Consider the following 25,473-nt stretch of genomic DNA (forward strand, 5'->3'; position numbering starts at 1 on the left):
CCAAGATATACACATGTAATCATAAGTGGGCGTGGCTGCGCCCATTTTCCGCCGCAGTTTTTCGCAGTTTTTGTATTTCTGGAAATTCCCGTTATATGGGAGGTGGGCGTGGTTACAGTCCGATTTCGCCCATTTTCAATACCATCCGTCCTACGCCAGAAAGAAGTGCACGTACCAAATTTCGTTAAGATATCTAAATTTTTACTCGAGTTATCGTGTGCACAGACGGACGGACAGACGGACGGACGGACGGACGGACAGACAGTCACCGCTTAATAGATTTCTCTTTTCATTCTGATCATTTATGTATACATTTGTCTATATCTATCTCGATTCGTTTTGCCTGTTACAAACAACCGTTATGTGAACAAAGTTATAATACCCTTGTGCACAAGCGCGCTCGGGTATAAAAAAAATATTAAAAATCAAAGCGTCTTCGTAGCAATTTAAAACTTAGGCTATCTGCACACCTGTCGTCCAATTGTGGTTGCGTTATCGTCTCGCCCTGAAATTTTGAGCCGTCATATGCATTTCAATGGAGGTCTGCACACTTGTCGTTATCGGCAAATCATGGAAGATGCAGAAACGGATAAGTACGACACTGTCGTTTGCTAATCGTTATACACGCCGTGTTTGTTCACACTTTATAGGAAAAATTTGTGAAAAAGTTAATATTTGCATGGAAATTACGTAAAAGTGAGTATTTCTTGCATAAAATCTGTGGAAATTATTCAAAACTGGATAATTGAAATAAAATTCAATAAATGTGAGAGTTTTAACTATCAAATATGACGAAATTGTAAAAAGTCTCTGCATGCGGCACTAAACACATTTCAGGAAAAGAAAAAAAGAGAGATTAATAAATTTTATGTCCAGAATTGTTGCAGCACAGTTCATAATTTTAAAGTTGCAGGTTTTTGTAAAATTTTCGCGAAAATATCAACCAAAAAAAACGGAAAATACCTTCTGTAAGCGAATTTTTAGACGTCAAATGAATTGAAATACCACGACCGAGTGTGCGAAATTGTAGTCGTCATATAATGGTTGCATCATGATTGTGACGATGAAGCAACTATGATTAGACGACCAATGTGCAGAAGGCCTTACATTTTATTGTACTAGAATTGAGTGGGTTATTAAATTGCATACCATACTCAAATTCAAAATAATCTGAATAAAAAGTTGAAAATTTATATGCAATTTTCGCACAAAGTTTGAAATATGGATGCGATTTGCAAAATATTTTTTTATTATTAATGCAAGTAATAAATATTTCAAATAAAAACTGATACTGAAACTCCAAAAGGACGTCATATTATTCGATTTAGCAGCAAATTTTTTCCGTTTTGTTAAGAATTCTCCAAATTAAACTTTGGAAATCGCCACCCATTTGCAGCACATGCCCGATTATTTTCGCGTTTGGGGCTCCATATGTCGCCTTTCTCCGATGCTCTTCGTTCTGTGGAAATCTGAAAAATTGGAAAATAGGGTATGGTTTTCCTAGGCCGAATCAAATAAAACACGCCATTCGTTTCTCTTTTGAATTTTGAAAAGTAAAATGGTTATTTTGGGTACATTCTCTCTTCGGATCTCTCTCTCTTTTTTTTCAAAACATCGGCACTCTGATGTTGGCGAATGTACTTTAAATGTACTAGCAATATATATATGTACATACATAAGCAATGTAGTATATGATATACATAGGCCTTCCTGCTCGACTCTCTACTCCTTTTTTGTATGGAGGTTGCTGGCCTTCTAAAACAGCTTCTCTTAACAATTCAATAAATCTTTCATCTTTGGATTCGATCCCTGGCCCAGGCAATATCTAATTTAGAAAAAGGTTTTTCTAACAAATGACCACACTTCCATTTGCTATTCGGGCAAGGATAATGTTCGGAGCCGGCGTAAAACTGTGGTCGCTCTATTTATGTAACAACATCACGACGCACACCACAATTGCCAAACAATTAGCAAAAGTGTAAAGGCCAAAATATTATTATTTTTACTAGTCTCATTAGGCTCTGGTAAAAGCAATAAGGATAAGGAATATTTCCCCGAAAAGTTTTTAACATTTCTAATAAAAGGGTAGCAGTAAAAAAATCCAGAAAAAAGCAACGAACCCAAAATTCCGAGGCTAAAGCAAAAATATAATTGCTAAATCTACATAACCTCCAAAAAGGCTCTTCTGGTCACACTGGTTGCTTTCCTGCATGAACGAAAGACACAAGATCACGCAAATAAAGAAAAAAGTTATTATATAGCTGTTTAAATCCCGACGCCATCTTTGTTGTAAGAAGTAAACAAGGAAGAGAATGCAGAAAACCGCGTTGAACGGATGAACAATCATTTTTAACCGACTTCCAAAAAAGGAGGAGGTTATCAGTGCGTCAGAATATTTATTTTTTTTTTTTTTACCACGTGAACCGATTTCGATATTGTTTTTGCATCGGAAAGTTAGTGTGGTCTCAGAGGTGGTTCCATACTAATCTGGTTTTATTTCCGATCATTGGATCAATATATATACATATATGTATATAGATATATATTTTATATATTTTATTTTTTATTAATAAGGCCATTAGAGTTTAATTTTATTAAAAACGTCAACAACAACTAACTGAAAGCAATGTAAAAAAAGAACATAAAAAATAATAATAGAAAAGAAATACATAAATGAAAATTTTACTGGGACTCGAACCCACGTCCTTGCGGTTCGTTAATCCGCATTACTGCCGTTTGTCAGGGCAAAATTATTAAGTGGCGAAACGAACGAACTCCAAGAGGCACAGCCAAACTCGCTATCGTCTATCCGTGCTAGCTAATTTTGTTGTTGCTTTCACATGCAACCGGAACTCAAACATAGCGAGCAGCGAAGTGGCGAATCGATGGCGGCTTAAGTAAGCATTTCCTTCGTTTCCTGTATGTGATACATTCTTTCTGTTTCCGTTTCGCACAAATCCATGTTCCACGTCCTTTTTCCTGTTAAAAAAAAATTGTTTAAGAGCGGCAACACTATGCGTGCTGGTAAACAGCTGTTCCAAAATAGCTACACCATCCATCGTCGGCGACGTGGAACAGACGAAAACTAAAATTAGAACAATAAAGTGTCAGATATTGGAAAAATGGCAATAAACACCATATTAAGCAGCTGGCGATTAAAAAAGTATTAGTGTAAATGTCCAGGAAATAATAGATTAGCAACAAGCTAAGAAAACAAAATATAAAAAAGTTACTTGTGCTGAAGTTCTGCAGGTATCGCTTGATACCACAGTGTTTTGCCAATGAAAAGTTGGTGGTGATAAGATTTCAAACAAAACCAGGACAGAGAAAAATAGGGACGACGCCGTGGATAAATTGCAATTATGTAATTCGGTTGAGGCGATGGACACCTAAATCTTTACCTCTCGGTGGTTAAAACTTAAGCGTTTTTTATACATTTTTCAAGGCATACATACATACATATGGATATATCTATTTTAATTGTACCAAAGCATTAGCAGACATGGATTTTTTATTATTTTTAACGGCTGCGGCGCACCTCTTCTACGCGCCATTCACCAAAGTAGAGGAGAGCTTTAATTTACAAGCAATGCATGACATACTCTATTTACGGCAAAATTTTTCTCAGGTTTGTTGCATATTATTAACTGTATTATACAGGTTTTTTGGTTGACTATTTATTTTGCATTTCTATAGTACGACCATAACGACTTCCCCGGCGTGGTGCCACGCACTTTCCTCGGCCCACTTGTTATAGCGATATTGTCCTCACCTTTTATTATACTTTTTGAAGCACTGCAAGTGAATAAGTTCTGGGCGCAATATGTAGGTAAAGAGAACATGTCCAGGCATACATTGGGATGCATAAATTACGTTTACACCTGAGTAATTTTATTAAAATTTTTTTAATTTTCATTTCATAATTTTAGTGCGTTTAGTTTTAGCCGCTGTAATAACAGCATCCTGGCACAACTTTCGCCGTGTGATAACCAAGCAGCTAGGTACTGAAGTGCGGCTATGGTTTACTATAATAACATTGACGCAATTTCATTTCATATTTTACATGAGTCGTCCATTGCCGAATATCTTGGCTTTGCCTGTTGGTAAGTTGATTGAGATAATGTAACATATTTATAGTGAATAAGCGTGCTGTTAATTGTAATTATTTCTTTTGCAGTGCTCTATGCTTTAGCATATTGGTTACAAGGTCAAACGAAACAGTTCATTATTAGTTCTGGTATTGCAATACTAGTATTTCGTTCAGAACTGTTACTATTCTTGGGGCTTCTGCTGGCGTATGACGTATTGTTCCGCAAGGTTTCAGTTCAGTGGTAAGACCAACCAACTTGCTCCGATTCGCTTGCTAAAATTTTATTTTTTTAATACAATATTAATACAATTGCAGCGTACTAAAAATAGCATTACCCGCAGGTTTAGCTATTTTGGCCGTCACAATCACTTTGGACTCATTTTTCTGGCATCGCCTCTTATGGCCCGAAGGAGAAGTACTTTGGTACAACACAATACTTAACAAAAGCTCCAATTGGGGTGTATCCTTTTCAAAATCTTAAAACAAAATTTTAATTATTTTTTCTCGTCGATATTAAGCCGTATGAGTGAAACAAAGCAATTGATTTTTCCTTAAATTTCAGAACATGGTGCAATAATTCCACCATTTCTCAGATCTTTTTCTCGATTAATGCCCGGTTGAACCAATAAGTTTTAAATTTCTCATACTGATAAAATTTAAAATTACACAATTTTGTTCGGATTATTCGGAAATTCAGACTACGACGGATTCAGTGATAGCCATGATTATATAATAATAATAATGGTATAATTCCACCACGCAGTTTGGTGAAACTGAGCATTATTCGGAAATTTTAAGAAAAAGCAATTGCTTAGATTATATTCATACGGCCCATTGTTATGTAAAATCTTTTACCGTAAGACCATTTTTCATCACTTTCGGTTACCTTAGCTTCGCAATTCGTAGACATCTCCCTTTTTATGGTATTTCTATTCAGCCCTGCCGCGAGCGTTGGGTGCCTCAATTGTTCTAGTTCCCTTTGGAGTTTATTTGGAACCACGCACACGCCCATTGGTGATTGCGGCATTGGCGTTTGTCCTTATTTATTCATTGTTGCCACATAAAGAGTTGCGTTTTATTGTTTACGTATTTCCAGTGCTCAATTTGGCCGCCGCATGCGCGTGTAGTCGATTGTAAGTCAGTTAATATGCCTTATAGCAATTAAAAAAAAAAAACGGTTTAATTCAACTTTTTAGCTGGCTCAATAGCGGAAAATCAGTTTGGCATCAATTTCTTGCATTTAGTGCTGGTGCACATTTATTAATCAATATTCTTATTACTGTGTTACTCTTGGTTGTATCAAGTACCAACTATCCAGGGGGCGTAGCAATGACACGTCTACATCGCTTGGAGGCCGAAACACCTAATGTGTTTGTGCATATAGCAAATTTAGCTGCTCAAAGTGGGGTTTCGCGTTTCCTGCAAATTCGAGACGATTGGCAGTAAGTTACCCAAACGTTTTTTGAGTATTTAATTAGCTTTATCTGTTTAAATATTTAACGAATTCATTTCAATTACAGCTATTGCAAAAACGAATCGGTAAATTATGGCCCCGGGCAAACGCAACGTTATACGCATCTCATGGTGGAAGCAAAAAACAAAAATAATATACAACTATGGTCTGATCTGCAGGAAGAGTTTGAAATTCTGGAGTTTGTCGATTGTTTCAATAACATTGGCATTCAATACAGCTCATTTGTGCCAATTCGCATCAAGACAAAGCCATGTATTGCCATTTTAAAGAGACGAAAACTTCCGGCAAATGCTATCAGCAGTAAACAGAAGGCAAAAGACGATAATAAATTGAAGAGAAAAAGTAAGAAGTCAGTAGGTATTCCAACGGCGGATGCACCTCTGAGTGGTGAACATATTTCAAAATTAATTGGGCTTGAAATACCAGATGACATGTATAACTTAGAAAAAACACTGAATAAACCTCTAGAAGATCACATAGAATTAGCAGATGATGCCGAAGCAAAGAAGTCAATTGAGGATGGTTACGTAGAAGACTGGACATTAGAAGTACTGGATGAAGAGGAGCTTGAAAAGCCGTTTGAAAGTCAACAACCTCAAAAGCAACAAACTTCTGTTGGTGTAGATCCCACCGAAGCCACCGAATCTTCAGAAACGTTAACACCAGAGCAGGATACTGACGACGAAACAGTCGACATGTCCGATCAGCTGACCAAGGAAATAAATTTTCAAGAACTTCGCAATCTTGCGCTGGGTAAAGTGAATCGAAAAACTAAGGCAACAAAATTGAAAATTCGACAGCTAATCGAACAGCATTACCGCTCAAAGGGGCGCCAAATTGAAAATTCTGCAGAAAAAGTGGAGAAACGACCCAACATTGGTGTCGCGCCTGGAACGCGCCAATCGGTTAAAGCCATTATAAAACAAGAACGAATTAAGGAAATGATTGAACAAATCTCTACAATGGACTTGACACGTATTTGCGACCTAGAGCGAGTATCAACCAAAGACTGTCTAAAACAGGTCATCGATAAACTGGATGTTGATGATAAGACGAAAAGCATATCGTGAAAATATATAATATGAAAATTAAATTATATTATTTAATATCAACATGTAAATGTTCGCTTTTATTTTTTTTGTTCATTACAATTAAGCAAACATTTATTAAAAAAAATGCCGATTTCAGTAAATGATATACATTGCAAAAAAATGGATTTGCAGTAGTAGTCCGAGCAAAGCCAAACCCCATGTTGCACGATACAGCATCAAATCTCTGCTGCCACCCTTGAGATGTATCGGTTTGCCGTCATTTTTTTGAAAATGCATTTGGAGTTGTTTAATTTTCTCAAAGCCAGGATTAGGTTTCTTCGAGGGACCTGCACTTGGGCCGCAAGAAACCGATTTTTTACCACCTTTTTCAGCACCTCCGACTGCACTCGCGCTAAATCGTCTAGTCTCAACTAATAAGCAGCGACTACTCCCTCGGATCATCGTCGGCTGCAATAATAAACGTGCATCCATATAAATATACAATTTTTAATTTCAAATACATAAGTATATTAGTCATATTCCTGCTTACACGAAACAATGCGAGCATCCTTTGATAAAGAAACAGTTCACGAAGAGCAAACAAACAATAATGAATATTTCAGTTTTGGCACTGATCTCGTAGGTAAAAAAACATGATTCAATAATGAATAATAATAATTTAATCATGGGTAAAAAATACCAAGCCGCTAGGTTAACATAAAGGTTGATTTGTCATGAATATACAGCACAAAAAATGTATAGTAATGTAGGAATAGAATGTGACCTTTATGCGAATACACTACCAATTGCACCATTCGCTTTCGTACTGAAGTCCATCCCTCTAGCTAGTCCATTTTAAATGGTTAAATCTGTGGCCATAAGCAATTACCACCAAAGTCGGCTTAAGAAAGAATTGAGTTTTATATGCTATGGTATTCGGAAACTACTAGGCATTAAGAGTATTCGCGATGCAAAGATCTTGCACAAGCTGGTACAAGAGAACACTCTTAATGCATATTTAAGTTGCGTTCGCCAATCCATTCGCTTCGCAAGTGATAATACCGCCCTTAATATACAATATTTAAGTTGCGGTCGGAGTCGTTATGCTGTCATAGCATGTTCAAATGTAAATAAAACACTAGTTTTTACCTTTTCCTTCAATTTTAATGAGGTTTAAAGGCCGATGTTTTTATATAAAGTATATTTCCTAGTTTTAAATGCATTTGCGCGAATGCTCAGCTGCTTACACAACATTTTAAATGGTAATGACAAACAAGAGGATATATTCGCCACTTCAGCATTCAGCATCATATGGACAACTGGAACAAATAAAACATGTAGCACATTAATTTTTTAGTACATACGTTGTTGTTAATAGCGCTTACCACACAAAACAAGGAAACATACAATTACATCAAGATTAGTCGTATATTTTTCTACTTTAGGAGCTTAATTTAAAACATTAATTACAAGAGTTTTGCTACGTAGCTCTTGTCATGCATTTAATCTTGGCTTTTTGGGACGCTCAAGTCGTAGAACAATTTAACCATACCACCAATACCGGCCAAACTCAAAGCGACGGTAAGACGATACAGAAGTTGATCAGCAAAAGATCCCTTGAGGAACACTGGCTTGCCATCATGCTTTTGGAAGTGCTCTTGCACCTTCTTCAGTTCGAAGTAGCCTTTATCAATCTCGTTTTTGGCTGCAGTACGACGTGCAGAGGTTGTGGTAAGATTGCGAACAACGACCTAAAATTTAAATAAATCAATTAAACATTTTTTGTTAAAAATTAAATTTCGATAAAACCCATATCTCCCGTTATTAGGAATCGGATCTTACGTAACATTAGCCAATCCTACATATAAAAGGTTTATTTCGACGAAGTCTTTAGTTTTTAAACAAAAAAAAGCTTTGTACTTACTCTCGACAAGTTAAGCATTTTGGCAGAGCTCATATTTTGTAAAAATTATATTGTACTTTGCAAAATTTGTAAATTTATTACAATTGTCGGAGGCTTACGATGTGCACAATAGAATCTTCATAAAAATTGACAGATTTTTGACGTGACCCACTGGAAACTGGAGTTTTCTTGGGCCTGGAAGAATGTAGACACAGGGTGAACCGGTGAATAATAAGAATTAATTAAAATTTGACATGAGTTAAGCTGGAGGTACACTTAGAAACAAGAAGCAACTAGTTTGTGCAGCCCTGATATTCATATAAATTTTTCAGGCGTTATGGGTCTGTTCGAGGCATGTAATCAAAGCGGCAATACTGCAGCACTGATGAAAATTTGCAAAACTGTTGCAGTTTTCCAACTGTTGCTAGAAATTCACACCGAACGTGATACTTTAATAATGCGCACAACACTGCGGTTGTGATTGCATCTCGTTCAAGCCTCTTAGCGTACCACAAAAAATTTTGAAAAGGTTTTCTCTAATAGCGGTCGCCCCTTTGCAGGCAATGGCAAACCACCGAGTATATTTCTGCCAGGAAAAACATTTTCTCGCCATTCGGACTCGGCGAAAACATCGAGGCACTCGTCACCAGTGTTGCCACTTGAGTTTATTTTTAGGTAACAAAACGCCTACCAAATCAGTTTCCAAACTACCAAATTTTTGTTCATTATTAAAGCAAGATTTCTTGGATTTACAGGGTTTTTAGCTACACGAATTGGCAGTATAATATTGTTTACAGTGTTGGTTAACCATTCATGCCAATCTTTAAGGTTAATCAAAACAAATTCGGGCTTTTAAACAAGAGAATTAACATATTGCGTAAAAAACTTTTGTAAAAACGTGATTATCTTTGAGTTTAATTCAATTCATATCAAACATTTTTAATGTTTAAAAAAAAACAAAATCAGACATTTTATGCATGTCAATAAAACAAAATTCCAAATCTTGTTTCAATTTGCATACTCTTACCCTTATTTTTACCAATACACTCACACTTTACAAACTGCCTATCACCAATTTTTCTTTCAAGACGATAGGCAATTTTTCGTTCAATTTCAACAGATGATCGATCATAGCTTTGGGAAGTGAGTTTGTGTTTGTAGAAAATTTTGTGCTTAGTAAAATTTAGAAAAAACAAAGAAAACTTATACGTGTGAGCAAAGTGAAAGCAATGTTTTCAACATATAAATCCAAAGTAAGTGAACAAATCTTAATGCTACGTTCGATTGAAATTTCAAAACATGTTTGCCTACCAAAAGCTTCATCAAACCAACCAAACTACCAAAGGAGAATGAAGCTACCAATTTTGGTCCAATGGGACCAAAACGGCAACGCTGCTCGTCACAAATTGGAGGAGTAGCTTGCCGAAACACTGATGAATATGTAAGCGCCAATCTATTATTATTCAGTCTTTTTGCGAGTGTCGTGTCGAATGGAAGTAATCTTTAGAGAATCGAGTCAGAGAATGTCTATAGACGTTCTCTGGTCGAGTCGTATCGAAAAGTACGTGGCATTGCCTAAAAATTCGATTCGACTACATAGTGTATTCAAATAGGAAAACTTGGCAGTATTGGATTGTGTTCGGTTTTCATCGTCTACTTATTTTAGAACGACAACAGGCAGTGCCAATGTTGTCAATGCGTACAGTTTAGTCTAATTTACAACATACGCAATGAGGCTGATTATATCTTGGCGCTACAGCCGACATAAAAAACATACATATTTCTGAATAGAGCTTAATTCGAGTTTTAACGTTGAATTTAGCTATAAAATCTGCGCGCGAAGTGCAGTTGATTCCAAGATAAAGAGGTGGGTGGCGTATTCCGAAAACCGCTACCAAAGAACGTAGATTATATGAAGGCACAACTCGTTATAATTGTAGCGAAAATGGGTAACAGGGGCGTGCCTTCTCTTTTGCCTTCGTACGTTTTTTGATTGCATGATTGGATTTTACAAGGCGAACTTCGCACGGTGCGTAGGCCACGGGCTGAGTCAGCTAGGGCCACTGATAGAAGTCTGATGAGGAAATTTGGTGATTTCCGAAATAGCTATCACTTCTATCATTGATTCAAAATTATTGTTGCTTCTCCGCATAGTCCATTCTGGCATGTGTTTCTTTCGATGTGTTTATGCTCTGTCTGATTTGTCCAGTAGGACGTTGCTCAAACTGTTTGTGTTGTGTATTTCGCTCTTTAAAAACTTTTCCAAAAATGCGACCCTGCAACTGTTCGTTTCCAGTTTGATTCATATGCAACCTGGCTATTGCGACGAAACAATTATTTTGCTTCTAGAGATTTCAATACTATAAGTTAAATAAAAGTAAAATAATTCTGTGGGATAAACGAAATTAATAATGCCGAAATATTATTGCGACTATTGTGATACATATTTGACTCACGATTCACCATCTGTGCGAAAAACGCATTGTACCGGCCGCAAGCATAGAGACAACGTGAAATTTTACTATCAAAAATGGATGGAAGAACAGGCGCAACATTTGATCGATGCCACCACAGCTGCTTTTAAAGCTGGTAAGATTACTCAAAATCCAGGCGTTTCAATACCACCACCAAATATGGGCCCACCACCACGTCCTGGTCTTATGCCCGGCGGACCAGGCATGCCACCAATGATGATGGGACCTCACGGAGCTATGCCACCTCCAATGATGGGCATGCGGCCACCACCAATTATGGGACCAATGGGTCCAATGATGGGTCCCCCTCCACCATTAGGCGCAATAGGTGTACGGCCACCAATGATGAACGGGCCTCCTCCTATCAAATAACAAAAGCGCAAGGACTAAGAACTAGCCTCTAGAAAAATATTCATTCACATTTCAAACTTTACCTAATATTTCATAAGTTAATAAATACAACTTCAAAATATGCTTAATTGCCACAAGTGTTTTTATTTGAAGATCAGGAACTTGATAAGTTAAAATAAGATAATAATAAGAGTAAAAATATTACGAGATTATGTATTCCAACTCTTCACCAACCCAGAAAGTAAAAAACAAATACCCTTAATGATTGTATATGTCTATATATTTTGCCATTTAATTTTTCTAATTATTAAAATGCACATCATTCTTATACTTATGTAGGTATATATGTCAATAAATTTAAAATAAAAATCATTACAATTTAAATAAAAGTACTTATAAGAGCTTGGTTTGAGATAATAAAACAATTTCTGTTTGGTCAAAAATATAGAGAACATAGTGATGCTGCAAACTGACCATACGAAAATGCAAGTCCATAATTTAATAATACATTATGCTATATTACTTATCCTAAAAAATCCGTCCTTTTGCTAGGAGAAGTCGTCACGGTAGGCCGTTGCTGCTGCATTGAGGCTTGAATCACTACTTCAGAGCGTTTGTACTCCCTGTCAATTTCAGATAAGTCTAAGTCAGCCTCAATTTCAAGTACCTAGGACGCATTTTAAGTGTTATTTTTAAATCACGATAAAAAATTAAATATTCTACTTACTTTAATATTTTTACAGTCTACTCTTTTTCGAATCAACCAATCCTCGTGAAGTTCATGTAACTGCTTTATATACTCATAGGGAACACATGCCTCTTCGGAACGTGACCGTTTACGTATGCGCTCATATGCAATTTCAGGTGTCGTACGCAAATAAACTGAAAATAAATATAAAAATTAATACATATATCCCTGCTAGCTACTAAGGTGTGAACCTATTAAATCTGCTTGTATGTGGGCGATTTCCTCGACATAGTTATACCATTCTTTCAATATTTCATACATGGCGTCATGAATCAGACCGCTTTTATGTAAATTCTCAACGAAGCAGTACCTTGTAACAATATAATAGGTGTTATAAAATTACTAATATATTTACCCATTTACTTACTTGGCACTGTACAAAGACCGTTCCAATATTTTAATAGGTTTATTTGTCAGCTTTGTGTGACGCTCCAACATTGTCAGCATTACGTACGATTGAAATGTCATCGCCCAACGCTCTGGATTAACGTACATTAGTTCCTGAAAACAACAAACAAAAAATGAGACTCCGTGAAATGTATGTATATTAAAATGTACTTTGTATTTCAACTAACCAATAAATTGTGTCCTTTAAAATTACGCCATTTGTCCACCGGCTCAGCAATGGCGCAGACTTTGTCTTCGAATTGCTTAAAATGTTCGATAAACGTTGTCTTTCCACTGCCAATATTTCCCTCTATTAAGACAGTGAATGGTTGAGTGCCAACTCCATATTTTGGTACCGGAGCACTAAGTGGCTCGAAGGACATCATGGTGGACAATGAACGTACTGTAACGGATATATGTAGATCTTATTATGAAGATACAATCCTAATGCATTTATAAAACGTATTTCTTAGTTTAAGCAATTTCTTTTGTTAACAGCCGACCGCCTAGTCACACTAAAATTATCTCATGTTTTCATACTCCGAAGAAAACCGACTCGTAAAAAGGCGCCAAAACGTATCTGTCGAATACATGTTTGGGAGCACTTATGCATGATCAAATGCCAACGATCTTGTTCTTGTTTCTTGTTTAGTATATTTTGTAGGTAAATGCATGCGCGTAGTGTATGCACCATGTCATTACAAGTTTTTCAAAAGTGCATTAACCCCAAATTCCACGTTTATCTAAAACGCTAAAATCTATGTATTTCTGAACTGATGTTAATCAATATGTATATTTATTGGCATGGTGAAATTAGACAAGGGGTACTAATAAGTGCGAGAAGAAAGATTTGACTTTATTTTATATGAAAATTTGCCTTATAAATTATTATTATATTACTATTTAACTACAAATCCTCTTTTTATCAGAAAAAAAATTATTTCTGAGCTCAGGTTAATTAAATAGGGTTAAGGAAAATTTTGCGATAGCTTTTGGACCTATTATCTGTGAACATTCCCAGTATTTAATATCAAAAATGACAAACTTTAAATTGACACTTTTAAAGAACGTGTGCGATATGTATTTACACTTCTATGGATGTGTATTTACGCGCCAAATTACTGATTGTATTTGCATAGGATTAAAATATTAAAACATTTCTTTACACCGAATTCAGTAATTTCGACATAACTCAACATATTTGTATACATGTGCCGATAGGAATTTGTACCTCCTTCCAACCCACACTATTTCAATATGGTTAGTAATGTACATTCTGGCCACTTACCCAATATACGACGCAACATAGTCAAGCATGAAAAATGTTAAATGTTAAATATGTATTTTAGTAAAAACTTTGCAGTGAGCAAATCTGCATTTTCCATAGCGAATAGGTTATTGCAAATAATAACAAATGAATTAAAGTGCATGCCGAACAGCTGATCGACATCAGGTGCTAGAGCTGCAGCAAACCGTATGTATTCGTTACTGAGTAACGAATACAACACCTGACTCGAAGTACCGAGTCGTTACTCACACAATAATCTCGTTACTCTCATATTCCGTATATGCACCATTAAAGGTCTGATTATGCATACTTCGCATAACTTCGCACAATCTTTTGTACCAGTGCAATAAAAATGCAACTTAAGAAAACGTGAAGCAAAATCTAAACTCAACAGATTTCTAAGTTTTTGAATGTTCTGCTAATTTTTGGGTAATGGAATACAAACAAAATATGTGCGAAGTACATACGAAATTGCAGTCTGAAGTTTATGCGAAGTTATGTGAAGTGTGCATAATCGGACCATAAGGTCGGTGTTATGCAGAAATTTTTTTTTGCAAACTGCGTGCAATTGTTGCAGCAAACTCGGGGAGAGCGAGTTTGGCGACTCCCACAGCAAACTAATTTTGTTTGGTCAAACTGCAGCAAATTCGGTGTTGCCATACATAAAATTTTAGACAATTCTTGCTATACACAAAAACTGCCGTGATACCGAAAGCCAGAAAACTGAATTTATGCTGTAAGAGCTTCAAAGATTAGGGCACAGTTAATTGCCTATACGATATCATAAAAAATATATTAATTGTGCGCATTATGTACATCTGAAATTCTCATTTCGTGTTGGCAATAGCCATGAAAACCACAATGAACGTGCAACCCTGTGCCAAACTCGACATAACCAACTCCGAGCAAACTAAGTAGCCACCATTTAATTTGGCAAGCAAAAGTTTGTCTGCATAACGTGAGACAATACAAAACAACATATTGTGCGGGAACGAAACTGTTGTTCATATCGATACGATTTTTCCCTGCCTAGATGTATATTTAAGTCCGTTCTTAATTCTTTTTATTGTCAATTTGTTGTGTAATAATGTGTAAATTCTATTTGGCATTTGTGTATCTGTACCCAAATCTCGTTGTTATCTAGTCTGTAAGATATATGTACATCATAGACTGAAATAAACATAATAATAATATCTAAAGTGTGTTGCGTGTACGTACGTACGAACGAACATTTCCTTACGCTAGCATGATCCAACTACACAAGATGAAGCAAAAGAAAAAAGTAATTTTCTGGCTGACGTTTGTAATTTCGGCGCCATGTTATTTTCTTTGAAAAGTAAACAAAGAATATGAAGACGAAGCATAAAGAAAAAAATGCAAACAATTTTGTAGCTCATGCTTGTGCTAACCAATTATTATTTTTGTACGTGTTTTTGCAACCAATCACCGCGAACTTTATTTTAATTACATTTGCACAGAAAATTGATTGAAAATCTCTCAAAAATTACTGAAATAAACCACCGACAAAATAAACATAAAGAAAGAAGCAAAACAGAAATAGGAAACTTAAAAATTACGAACGTCACACACTTTTTCTCAATTGCTATTACAAATGGCTGCTTCTCAACCGGTCAGATCTGTTCTAATTGGTTCATGTTTACGTTGCGATGAATCGTGAGAGGTAAAAGTGCTTGATTGTATCAAATTGTTCGGATCGATACAAAAGTATGGTGCGTGTATACATACACATGAATGCATATGTACGAACGAACATTTCCTTACGCTGCGAGATTCGTTGCGGTGATTCGCGCGAGGTACAAGTGCTTGTATCAAAAGTAACGAGTAAAGTAACGATTCTAAAGATACGGGTGTTGATTGGATTAGTAACGAGTACATACGGGTACACAAATTTTCGTTACTTTTACAGCTCTATCAGGTACGCACAAAAAGATTTGGTAACACTTATTTAAAACTCCGAATATAGGGCGCCGTACACACACACATTTACCGCTCAAATATTTGAACAACTTTCTTACCAAGTTTACCTCTCATCTCCATAGGCAAACGCCCATTGCCCGCCAACCACAGTATATACACAGTAAGAAACCTTTTCGCAGTTTTTCACCAATTGGCCCCTGAGGAGTACTTTTGGGTTGTGTGTAGCGTTTTCGGTTTGCGCGCACGGCAATACTTACTGTGAGGAATTTCGCCTCATGACTAGAAAAAGGTCTTTTCGAGGATAAAATATATATAATGGTGTTATTTATGAACAAAATGTAGGTTAAGTACAATATCAATGCTTAATTAAAATTAATATCAATAGTTAAGTACATAATTAACGCATGTGTTTCTATAAACTGGAAACTCACAACGTATGTTTTGTTAAAGAACGTGAATTTTGTAAGTTTATCAAGAAAAACTCAAAGCTGAACAATATCGATATCGGAAAAATCGATGTTGAAGATCCTACTCCCAATTGAATAGAATATTAGACCTGCCTGTCAACTCACTTAATTGTTTTTTTTTTCCATCTTGTATATTTACTGAGGATTAAAACGGCATGCCGGTCGACTCAAGCGGTTTGTCAAACTTAAGAGCTAAATTAATCACGCAAGCTGCTGATTAAACCTACTTTATTATTTTCCCATACAATTTTTTGTAGATTAAAAATAAATTTCACCTTAAATATCGATATTGCGGGTAAAGTATCGATGTCTTCGATATATCGACCTTGGAATATCGATTCAAAAAATCGATTATCGTGCCGTGAAATATCAATATTCAGAATAATCGATACGATATCGAACATTCCTAGTGTGTAGCCTCATTAGCATCACAATCGGTATTTTGACAGCTCAAGGCAGTGTTGCCAAATGTCGTATTTCGTAAAACCCAAGAAAAATCGAAAAAAGCCCCAAATTTTTTATTGGAGAATTTAATGGATTTTGTATGCAAGTAACAGCAGACCACACATAACGGTTTAAATACAAATTGTAAACAATAAAATTAAAATACAGAAAGCATATTGCCACACTCAACTTTTAATTAACATCATAAAATGCTGGTGCTTTTTAATATTCGTAAAAAATATAACAAATTCAGCTCAAACCAAAGATCTAAAGATCGATTCTTGGTCCCAGTAACATGGACGTTTTGCCAGGCAATGGCAAATTATCGTATGTAATTCTGGCATGATTTAAAATGCTGAAATATTATAAATATTTTTTGACAAACATATGATTGTCATTGTGCCATGATTTTGTTTCCATTTTTGCAAAGTTCCTTACGAGACTTCCAATTGCTCTAAATTTAACTTCCATTTTTGTTTCAGACTTACAGGTTTGATGTCCTAAAAATAAAAAAAGGACCAAAAAACGCACCAAGTACCAAACTCAAAAATTTTCGCGTTCTGAATTAAGAAAAGCACTAAATTTAGTGCGAAAAGCACCGCTTGGCAACAGTGGCTCGAAGGTCAGGTGATGATTGTTTTGTTTGTGTTTTGTTGACACGCTTGGCGATAAACGATTGGGGCTACTTGAGCTCCACTTTATTTTGACAGTTTGCAGGCAGCGGACCGTTTTCAATTATCGCGCGGTGTAAACAGCTGACTATAAGCGCCGTTGTTCGTGGAAAAAAGAGTAAAATATTCAGGAACTTTAAGTCAACACGCTTCATTTAATTGGTGATAAAAGAGCTGGAAGAATTTACTTTGTTCAAGATTGACTTTGTTTGCAACTATTTTGATAACAAGTGTTAGGTAATCTATTATCACAAGACGAGGAAAAACATAAACAAGAATGGTTTCATATTTCGTACCGCGTGGGCGCTTTCTGATGAAAGCAGGTAATTTAAGGCAAGCGGCTCATCTAAAGCAAGTCCAGCAGCAACAAGAGCCAGGAAAGTGGCCTATGTTGCGCCACTTTCGCCAATCTTTTTCGACAAAGTTGTGTCGGAATGGTGCAGATGCAGAATCAAAACAAGGGAATATAAAATCGGTTGTTCGTTCCAATAACACATTGGGCAAGAATGCTATTAAGGATGAAAGAAGGTTTAACAAGCAGGAGCTGGTAAGCCGCAGTGTTTGGACAAAATGGACTGGATTTCTTTTACGCTGGACACCTGTCGGCATTTGCCTGTTTGGAGTCATTGAGTGGCAATGGCACAAGCAAAAATGTAACACTGAAAACTTGCCTCGCACTGCTTCCACTTTTCAATCAAAAGTATACTGTTCTTTACCACTGCGCATAATAAGTCGATGCTGGGGGTGGTTAGCTGCCTGTTATGTACCTGTTTCACTCCGACCTTACATATATGGTTGGTACTCAAGCATATTCGGTGTGAATTTGGAAGAGGCTTTGCATCCTGACTACAAATACTACAATAGTCTCGCAGAATTTTTCACGCGATCGCTGCGAGAAGGCGTACGACCCATCGATCAAAAAGCAGCAATTGTTTCTCCTGCGGATGGACGAGTTTTACATTTTGGATCTGCACAGAATGCATTAATAGAAGAAGTAAAAGGTATAAAGTATAGTGTACAATCCTTCTTAGGTCCAGTTACGTGGCGCGATCGCTTAACCGGTGACTTCACAGAAGAGTTAAAAGAGCACAACGATGGCTCAACCGAGCTTTATCAGTGCGTTATATATTTAGCACCTGGGGATTATCATCGTTTTCATTCTCCGGCTGAGTGGCAACCTAAACTAAGACGTCATTTTTCCGGAGAGTTGTTATCAGTCAATCCATGCATAGCTACATGGCTTCCAGAACTCTTTTGTCTCAACGAGCGAGCTGTATATTTGGGAAAATGGAAACATGGCTTTTTCAGTTACACAGCAGTGGGCGCGACCAATGTGGGGTCTGTGCAGATATACATGGATGAAAGTTTGAAAACGAACCGTTGGACGGGATTGAAATTAGGAGCTTATGCAAATCGGCATATATATGATGAGACTCCCCTACCGAAAGACAAATCTTTGGGGCGAGGCGAATTGCTGGGACAGTTTAATATGGGTAGCACAATAGTGCTTTTGTTTGAAGCGCCTACAAACTTCCAGTTTAACATTAAAAATGGACAGAAGATACAGATGGGGGAAGCCCTAGGCACCCTGGAGTAAACCAAATTTGATTAGCCACTACTAGTGGCCTTAAGCCGAAAAACTTCTTGATATGAAGACAACTGCAAATGTTGCGATTATAATATAATCGTGGCGCCAGTCGAAATATTTGAAATGATCTACATATGCATGCATGCGAAGGCAACTAATTGTGATGCCTTCTAACTTGTTAAGCAATGTAAGGGCTGCTTTTATCTTTGATTATAATTTTTATCTTTAAATATGGTTATCATAGCCGTTTGCCAAATATAGAACTTTAAAACAACATCAGTCGTTATTTATTTATGTACTAAAAATAATAAGATTCTAAATTAAAGTTGTGTACTTCTAGGCTTTAAGGTTGGGAGCAGTAATCAGGGCTATCACTGAGACCATCGTACTTTCATTTTTCGAGAAATCTACAAAAGTGTTATCAGTGAATTCGAATAGCTACGAACGTAGCAATACTTTAAATACATACGTTCGAAGGAATTCGAATTCGCTGAACGAATTTCGTAGAATTCACGAAAATCGCGCTCCGATGGATTCAGTGATAACCCCGAAAATGCGAACGCTTCAGTTTGTTTATTTTATGCTACCATAAGTATGATAAATGTAATGTATTGGAAGTTATTTTTGAAACAAATCTCTTGTAGTCATATATGTATGTACATATCTACATACATATTTGTATTATTTGTTATTGTGTACCGCTCGAACCATTTTGGGATGCATATTATTGAGATATTTTAGTTTTTAACAAGAAATACGAAATAATTAAAAATGAATGTGTTTATTATTTTATTGCAAACAACTTGGGTGAGAATGGTGTTGATTAGTAATGATCTAATATGGTCTGAAAGTTGGTTCCATATGAATTTGGTCCAGGTACGATGATTCCGGGGCTCTTTGATTTTTATTGTCACGGTTGAAGTCTGTCGTATTTTGGGTTTTCAGGCAGGTTCTGCAATTCACTTTCGAGTGAATTGCAACCGCTGCCAATTTAAATTTAATTTAATTTAAAATTAATTTAATTTGATTTAATTTAAATTGATTGACATTCACTCGGAAGTGAATTGCCTGTACATCATGGTTTTAATTATTATATTTTCAAATTAAAAAGGTGAGTGGGGCGAGTTATCCTAGCTCTGTTTCAAAGGTAGTACCCAGATAGATTTAATATTCGAATATCTCCCGGTTATTAACCGGATGTCCGGATACAAAAAAATAATCAGCCTTATTCTGCATTTCGACTCGATTCGAAATTTTCTCCGTTTGACAACTTTGGTATTCTGCGTTCCGTTTCATTTCGATAAATATTCGAGATTTACGATTATGCCTGTTCTACACTTCGATCGTAGTTACGTTTTTCTAAGTTGCAAATTTGTTGACGGGGAATTTTTCGTTTGTAATTATCACGATTTTGTACGAATTATCACGATTTTTGCCCAAATCGCGTTCGTGCAGACCAAAAAATTATCCAACACTCAAAAATTGTGAGAGCAAAGTGACAGTTCTCTTGGAGAGAAGTTGCAAATTCTTGCTGGAAAAAATTTGCAAACACGAAAAACATGTGGTTGTGGCGCATGGTTGCATTTTTGACTACAATAATTTGAATAAATTAGTTCGTTAAATTTAAAAATTTATAAACACGAGCGATTTTTTTATGAAAAAAGGAAGTAAATAATTGTTGGTATAATTAATTTAGTTAATTCCAATGATTTGAACTTAATTCGGCTGAAAAAATGGTATTCGCAATCGGAATGCAATTGCAACCAGAATCGATTTAAGAAACCCGACAGCTAGTACGATGAAGAAATTGAAATGTATGTTAAAGAAAGTCAGAACAACAAGAAATATACATGTATATCCTGTTTTTGGCCATCCGAAAGAATTTTAAAAATTCTATAAAAATTGTTTATGTTTAAAATGCAACCGTGGACGCCAGCTGGCAGCGAAACTTGCAAATTCCTGCAAATTTGCGTTCGTGCAGAAATTTGCAAGTTTGTCAACATGAGAGAGAATTTGAGAGAATTTTTTCTTACTCTCTGATATTTTGAGTGTTGGATAATTCATGCTGAATTTTCGACGAACAAACCTATTGCCATTCGTACTGTCATGTAATTGAGAATAGAAATCGCTGCATCTTTTAGGCGCATCAATATTACATAGTTACATCCCGAGCTAATAAAAGGAAGGTAATACAAATAGCTTAAATCTAAATAAATATACTACTACATTCCTAGGCAACCAGCTGATTTGGAAGATGTTTTCGCTCTTCCTATTCTTCTTTCGATTCGATCGTAACTTAGAATACCAAATTACGATTGTAGCGGAGCAGAATGCGGGAACGTAATCGAAATGCAGAATAGGGCTGATTAATCTCCAGTTTGTTTACTTTAGCGTGTGCTGACTATGGTTGCCGTATGTCATTTTTCGTTTATACCATCATAATTGTCTTTTAAATATACCACAATAGAAAAAATGCAGCAAGCTAAAATTATGCTGGCCGAATTTGTCAGTTTTGGTAGGTTGATTGTTGATATTAAAATTTTATAATTATAAATGTATAAATATCATCTATATAAATGTACATCTGTGTTATCTACTATTTTTTTTTTTGATCAAGGATGTGTCTTTGGAGGATATTCTCTTTTATGAGAAACATATTTCATTCACTCCGATATAATTCATTTTGTATTTTAAAAAGGTTTTTCGATTCCAAAAGTATGCAATTGTGTAAAATGCAAAATCGGCGGAAAATGTACTAAGCAGAAAATAAATTGCCAAATGACCAACCATTGGCAACTGTGGAAGTGATCAGCTGTTTCGAAGGCTGCAAGTTTTTGCAAATTTTGCGTTCTCGTACTTCTGTGGGTATTTCGTCTCTTTGAGAGCGGATGCTGCTAAATTCTCCGAATTTTTTCTGCTGGATAGTTTTGTCCCCTCAGTACGAGTACACACCTATTTAAGGAACTGCTGTATATAATTTTTATTTTTGTACAAAAATTCTTCATTAAAAAATGATATCTAAAGTTCCTAGGCTCTCTAGATCGTTTGTAAAGCGTTATGTAAACATTAATGGTATGGAATCTAATTTACAAACATACATGTCTGATTATCTTGATGTACTTTGGTATTTGCAGATCATGCTGTGCGAGATTTTGCAATTGCTTCAAGCAACCTGTGGCATTCAAGTATCCAACAGCGAGTTTCTCTTTGCCCAAACAAATGCCGCCCATGGAAAACCTGTATGCAGAATATGCATTACAGCACTGAAAAAATACGTCAACCAATACCGGGCGTAGAATATGGCGATATCAAAGATTTACCAAACCACCCAGAAAAACTGTTAATTGATGTGCGTGAGCCACAGGAACTCTTAGAAACTGGAAAAATTCCAACAAGTATAAATATCCCACTGGAATCCGTAGTGCAAGTATTGGCCGAAGATGTTAAACCGCAGAGATTTCAATCGAGGTACGGTCGCAGCAAGCCTTCTATTCACGATGAGATAATTTTTACCTGTAAGCTGGGAAAACGTGCGCTTAAAGCAGCAGAAATAGCAAATGCAATGGGTTATACAAATGTAAAATACTATCCCGGATCTTGGGAAGATTGGGTCAAAAATGAAAATAAGCATTAATTTCTGAATATGCCACATAGTAAATTAACATCTTGCGTAATGCAGATAACAAATTTCAATCTCCTTAACTCGATTCAAAGTTACGTACACATCTATGTATGTACATAAGTATATATGCACATATATCACAAGGTTTTAATTAGCACTGCACATTTGTATTACTATAAATGAAAATGCATACATAAATACATACTTACATACATATAAGTATATGAGAAATCATTGCATTTAAATTTAAAATGTTTAAGTTTTCAAACTGTTTTAAGCTGCACATATTGCTCATTTACTTCAAAAGTTTCATAACTTCAAAAAGCTAAACTCGAGAACAACGGTTTTTAATTGACATATACTCCCAAGGTAAAAATGAATAAATATCGCACGTTTAATAATATAGAGATGCAATTAAAAATTTACGTTTTTGGAGATTCCATCAAACCGTTACATAATAAGCTTGATAAGGAGAATATGTTCAACCTAACAGATGAGTAAACTTTCCAACTTTTCTATATTTTGGTATGAATTGATAAAACATTGATGGAATTATGAATTAATTCTTTATATCTGGCGCGTTTTTTTACACGCATACGTATGTACATTAGGGTGGTCTTTAAAAAAGTCAAATACGCGATTTTTTTCAGTCTCACTCCTTCAATCGGTAATACCACGATCACAGGTATCACATACAAATTTTGGTCGCGATTGGAGTCGGTTAAGGCGTGTCGCACTGGATACCCAAAAAAATGAAAATATTTTTTGTTCATTCAATACCCAAAATCGGTACTACTAAAATCGAAGATATCACATAAAAATGTTGGTCCCGATTGGAGTCGGTTAAGACGTCTTCATAGGGTAATCTGAATTTTGACCCCTGTGCGCCACGCCTTAATCGACTCCAATCTGGGCCAAAAGTTATATGTGATATCTTCGACTATATAATTTTAATTTTTTGGATCTCCTTATAGGAATCTGAACTTTGCCTCTCAAATCTGATATACAAATTTGCATCCTACATTTAAGGACCCCCCTAGTGGTCATATCTGCGCTTAAAAATTGTATGGATGTTTTGATATTTATTAAAATACAAAACAACTCAGGTGATAGTGTATGAGGTTTGTTTAAAGTCTAATATTTGAGCGAAGAAATATAAAATATTGAGCTATATATTAACAAAAATGTCAGAAAATAAGAGAATAAATTTCGGTCCAAATGAAATCGATTTTCTGGTGTGCCTCTTCGTATTCCGAATCACTATAATCTTCCCAACTCAAATCAAAATCCATTTTGTGCCTTTATTTTATTTTTCCGACAAATTGTTATGCTTCTCAATCGACATTTATCATAAGCATCGGTTTCCTAAATCAGCTGTTTTGCGACTTAGTTCACTTTAAGTTGCCGATGGCCGCGACTTAAGTCTAACTTAATTGAACTTAAGATTTGCTCAAAAAGTAGTTGGTGAAACGCAGAATCTTAAGTTAGACCTAAGTTCAACTAAAAAATGCATTGTAAAACCGGCCCTAAGCAACAAACTTTATGAACTTATGAATAGTTATCGATGAAAATGGAAATTGTCGATGATTGTTTTAAACGTAAAGCGTAGATGTATATGCGTGTAAAAAAACACAGCTATTTTTAAACGTGCGATTTTATTCTAGTGAGATACTGGTAATGGATACAGCTATAAAATTTATACACAGCATAGGAGAAGATGTAGTGGAATATAACGCATACTTAGCTCAAAACTTATATTTTTGATTATGGCGCTATTGAAGTAAAGGCGGATTCATTATTTTGTTATGCACTTTCATGGAAGAAAAGTTCTAAACTAAAACTATGAATCCGTTAACGATATGTATGTATGCACATTCATATTTTTATAATAAAAAATTAAGACAATCGTGGTCTTAAAGTATTTTAAGTGTGCTACTTCTTTCGGCGCCTCATACCGTACACCCTTTGGGGGGGCATCTTTGTATAGATTTGTGTTGACGACGTCACTAAGCATAAGTGAAAGAGAAAAAACTAAATTTCATTGCATTGCAATATTTTTTAAGTTTAATCAATTGAAAGGCTCATATTTAATCTTTTGAAATCTCAACCAATGCAGTCTTCTCTTATACAGTCTGAGTAATGTACACATGTGGATGTATTCCTCAGTGTTTAATTATCCTTCCTATAATAATGTAAAAATTTTAGAAAAAATAATGGGAAATTTGAATCAAAAGGATGTCTTGAGTTTATAACGTCGTTGGAACTGACATCGATGTATCGTCAATTTAGCAATAATATGCGCAAATACAAATTGGTAAAAATAAGATTTTTTCGAATTCTTATTTGCACTAATTGGTATTTGTGTGGTGTATTTTGCGCATTAGAAAATTGTATGCATCGATTTTTGAACCGATGTTATCGATGTTTCAAAAGCATCGATGCATCGTTTGCATCCCTACCTCTAAACTCAAGAATAGGAATGGTAAAAAAATTAAAATAATCGATTAATTAATCATATCGTCGATGTTTTTGTAAAACCGCCTATCGTACGGCACTCAAATTTTACAGGAGAGCTTATTCTTTGAAGGCATTGCCTTGATAGGCGGTATTTTCTCTAGCTTTTATTTTCTGTTTTTTATTTTTTATCTGTTGTTTTAATAACGATTTAACCGTTTTTGTGCATAAATCTCGATGCCTGGAGTTCAGGGTTACCAAATCTCATTTTTGTCACACCGGCGATTTAGGCCGGTTGGTGGGCGGTCGACGATATGATTAATCATAAGTAAAAAAAAAATTAATTGCAGTTATTTGGTAAATAATCAATGAATCGAATTTTTAAAGGCACAGTGAGTATTCACAAAAACACTTTTCCATAAAAAAATGTCTAATCCTCTTGTTAGTTAGCTGTAAATAAAATAAAACGAGAATTTTTAGTGGCGAAAATTATTAATTATTTAACCAAGTTTGCAAAAACAAAAGTCTGATAAGCATTTTTTT

The 25,473-nt window shown here is 35.6% G+C and overlaps 6 protein-coding genes across 9 annotated transcripts; 4 read left to right on the plus strand and 2 right to left on the minus strand.

Moving 5' to 3' along the window:
* Positions 1 to 3,045: 3,045 nt before the first annotated feature.
* On the plus strand, positions 3,046 to 6,776 carry LOC118737078 (probable Dol-P-Man:Man(7)GlcNAc(2)-PP-Dol alpha-1,6-mannosyltransferase). Of its 3 annotated transcripts, XM_036467342.1 has the most exons (9): positions 3,046 to 3,364; positions 3,446 to 3,628; positions 3,697 to 3,829; positions 3,930 to 4,103; positions 4,178 to 4,331; positions 4,406 to 4,550; positions 4,997 to 5,223; positions 5,287 to 5,532; positions 5,611 to 6,776. In XM_036467342.1, exons 2-9 carry the CDS (start codon positions 3,503 to 3,505, stop codon positions 6,632 to 6,634), a joined length of 2,229 nt encoding a protein of 742 aa, XP_036323235.1. In that variant the 5' UTR covers positions 3,046 to 3,364; positions 3,446 to 3,502; the 3' UTR covers positions 6,635 to 6,776. The 3 variants fall into 3 exon arrangements, with proteins under 3 accessions (XP_036323235.1, XP_036323234.1, XP_036323236.1); XM_036467341.1 differs by having other exon boundaries at positions 3,046 to 3,628; XM_036467343.1 differs by lacking the exons at positions 3,046 to 3,364; positions 3,446 to 3,628 and having other exon boundaries at positions 3,808 to 3,885; positions 3,939 to 4,103.
* A 961-nt stretch (positions 6,777 to 7,737) lies between these two features.
* LOC118737079 (cytochrome c oxidase subunit 7A, mitochondrial) lies at positions 7,738 to 8,704 on the minus strand. Its single transcript, XM_036467344.1, has 3 exons — positions 8,520 to 8,704; positions 7,981 to 8,346; positions 7,738 to 7,914 (listed from the first exon to the last, which is right to left on the minus strand). The coding sequence occupies exons 1-2, from the start codon at positions 8,550 to 8,552 to the stop codon at positions 8,098 to 8,100; spliced, it is 282 nt and encodes a 93-aa protein (XP_036323237.1). The 5' UTR covers positions 8,553 to 8,704; the 3' UTR covers positions 7,738 to 7,914; positions 7,981 to 8,097.
* A 2,084-nt stretch (positions 8,705 to 10,788) lies between these two features.
* LOC118737082 (U1 small nuclear ribonucleoprotein C) lies at positions 10,789 to 11,451 on the plus strand. The gene has a single exon (XM_036467346.1). It carries the CDS (start codon positions 10,910 to 10,912, stop codon positions 11,342 to 11,344), a length of 435 nt encoding a protein of 144 aa, XP_036323239.1. The 5' UTR covers positions 10,789 to 10,909; the 3' UTR covers positions 11,345 to 11,451.
* A 134-nt stretch (positions 11,452 to 11,585) lies between these two features.
* On the minus strand, positions 11,586 to 13,907 carry LOC118737080 (deoxynucleoside kinase). The gene is made up of 6 exons (XM_036467345.1): positions 13,747 to 13,907; positions 12,647 to 12,861; positions 12,439 to 12,572; positions 12,263 to 12,381; positions 12,051 to 12,205; positions 11,586 to 11,990 (listed from the first exon to the last, which is right to left on the minus strand). The coding sequence occupies exons 1-6, from the start codon at positions 13,763 to 13,765 to the stop codon at positions 11,847 to 11,849; spliced, it is 786 nt and encodes a 261-aa protein (XP_036323238.1). The 5' UTR covers positions 13,766 to 13,907; the 3' UTR covers positions 11,586 to 11,846.
* Positions 13,908 to 17,265: 3,358 nt separating this feature from the next.
* LOC118737083 (phosphatidylserine decarboxylase proenzyme, mitochondrial) lies at positions 17,266 to 19,128 on the plus strand. The gene has a single exon (XM_036467347.1). The coding sequence runs from the start codon at positions 17,544 to 17,546 to the stop codon at positions 18,861 to 18,863; it is 1,320 nt and encodes a 439-aa protein (XP_036323240.1). The 5' UTR covers positions 17,266 to 17,543; the 3' UTR covers positions 18,864 to 19,128.
* Positions 19,129 to 21,654: 2,526 nt separating this feature from the next.
* Positions 21,655 to 23,144, plus strand: LOC118737084 (rhodanese domain-containing protein CG4456). Of its 2 annotated transcripts, XR_004992788.1 has the most exons (3): positions 21,655 to 21,926; positions 21,989 to 22,782; positions 22,846 to 23,133. XR_004992788.1 is itself a non-coding variant. In XM_036467348.1 (2 exons), exons 1-2 carry the CDS (start codon positions 21,866 to 21,868, stop codon positions 22,486 to 22,488), a joined length of 561 nt encoding a protein of 186 aa, XP_036323241.1. In that variant the 5' UTR covers positions 21,655 to 21,865; the 3' UTR covers positions 22,489 to 23,144. The 2 variants fall into 2 exon arrangements, 1 of the variants encoding a protein (XP_036323241.1); XM_036467348.1 differs by having other exon boundaries at positions 21,989 to 23,144.
* The last annotated feature ends 2,329 nt before the right edge of the window (positions 23,145 to 25,473 follow it).

This window comes from Rhagoletis pomonella, unplaced genomic scaffold, assembly GCF_013731165.1.
Source record: "Rhagoletis pomonella isolate Grant_MI unplaced genomic scaffold, Rhpom_1.0 Rhpom_scaffold_00004, whole genome shotgun sequence".
Lineage (NCBI taxonomy): Eukaryota > Metazoa > Arthropoda > Insecta > Diptera > Tephritidae > Rhagoletis > Rhagoletis pomonella.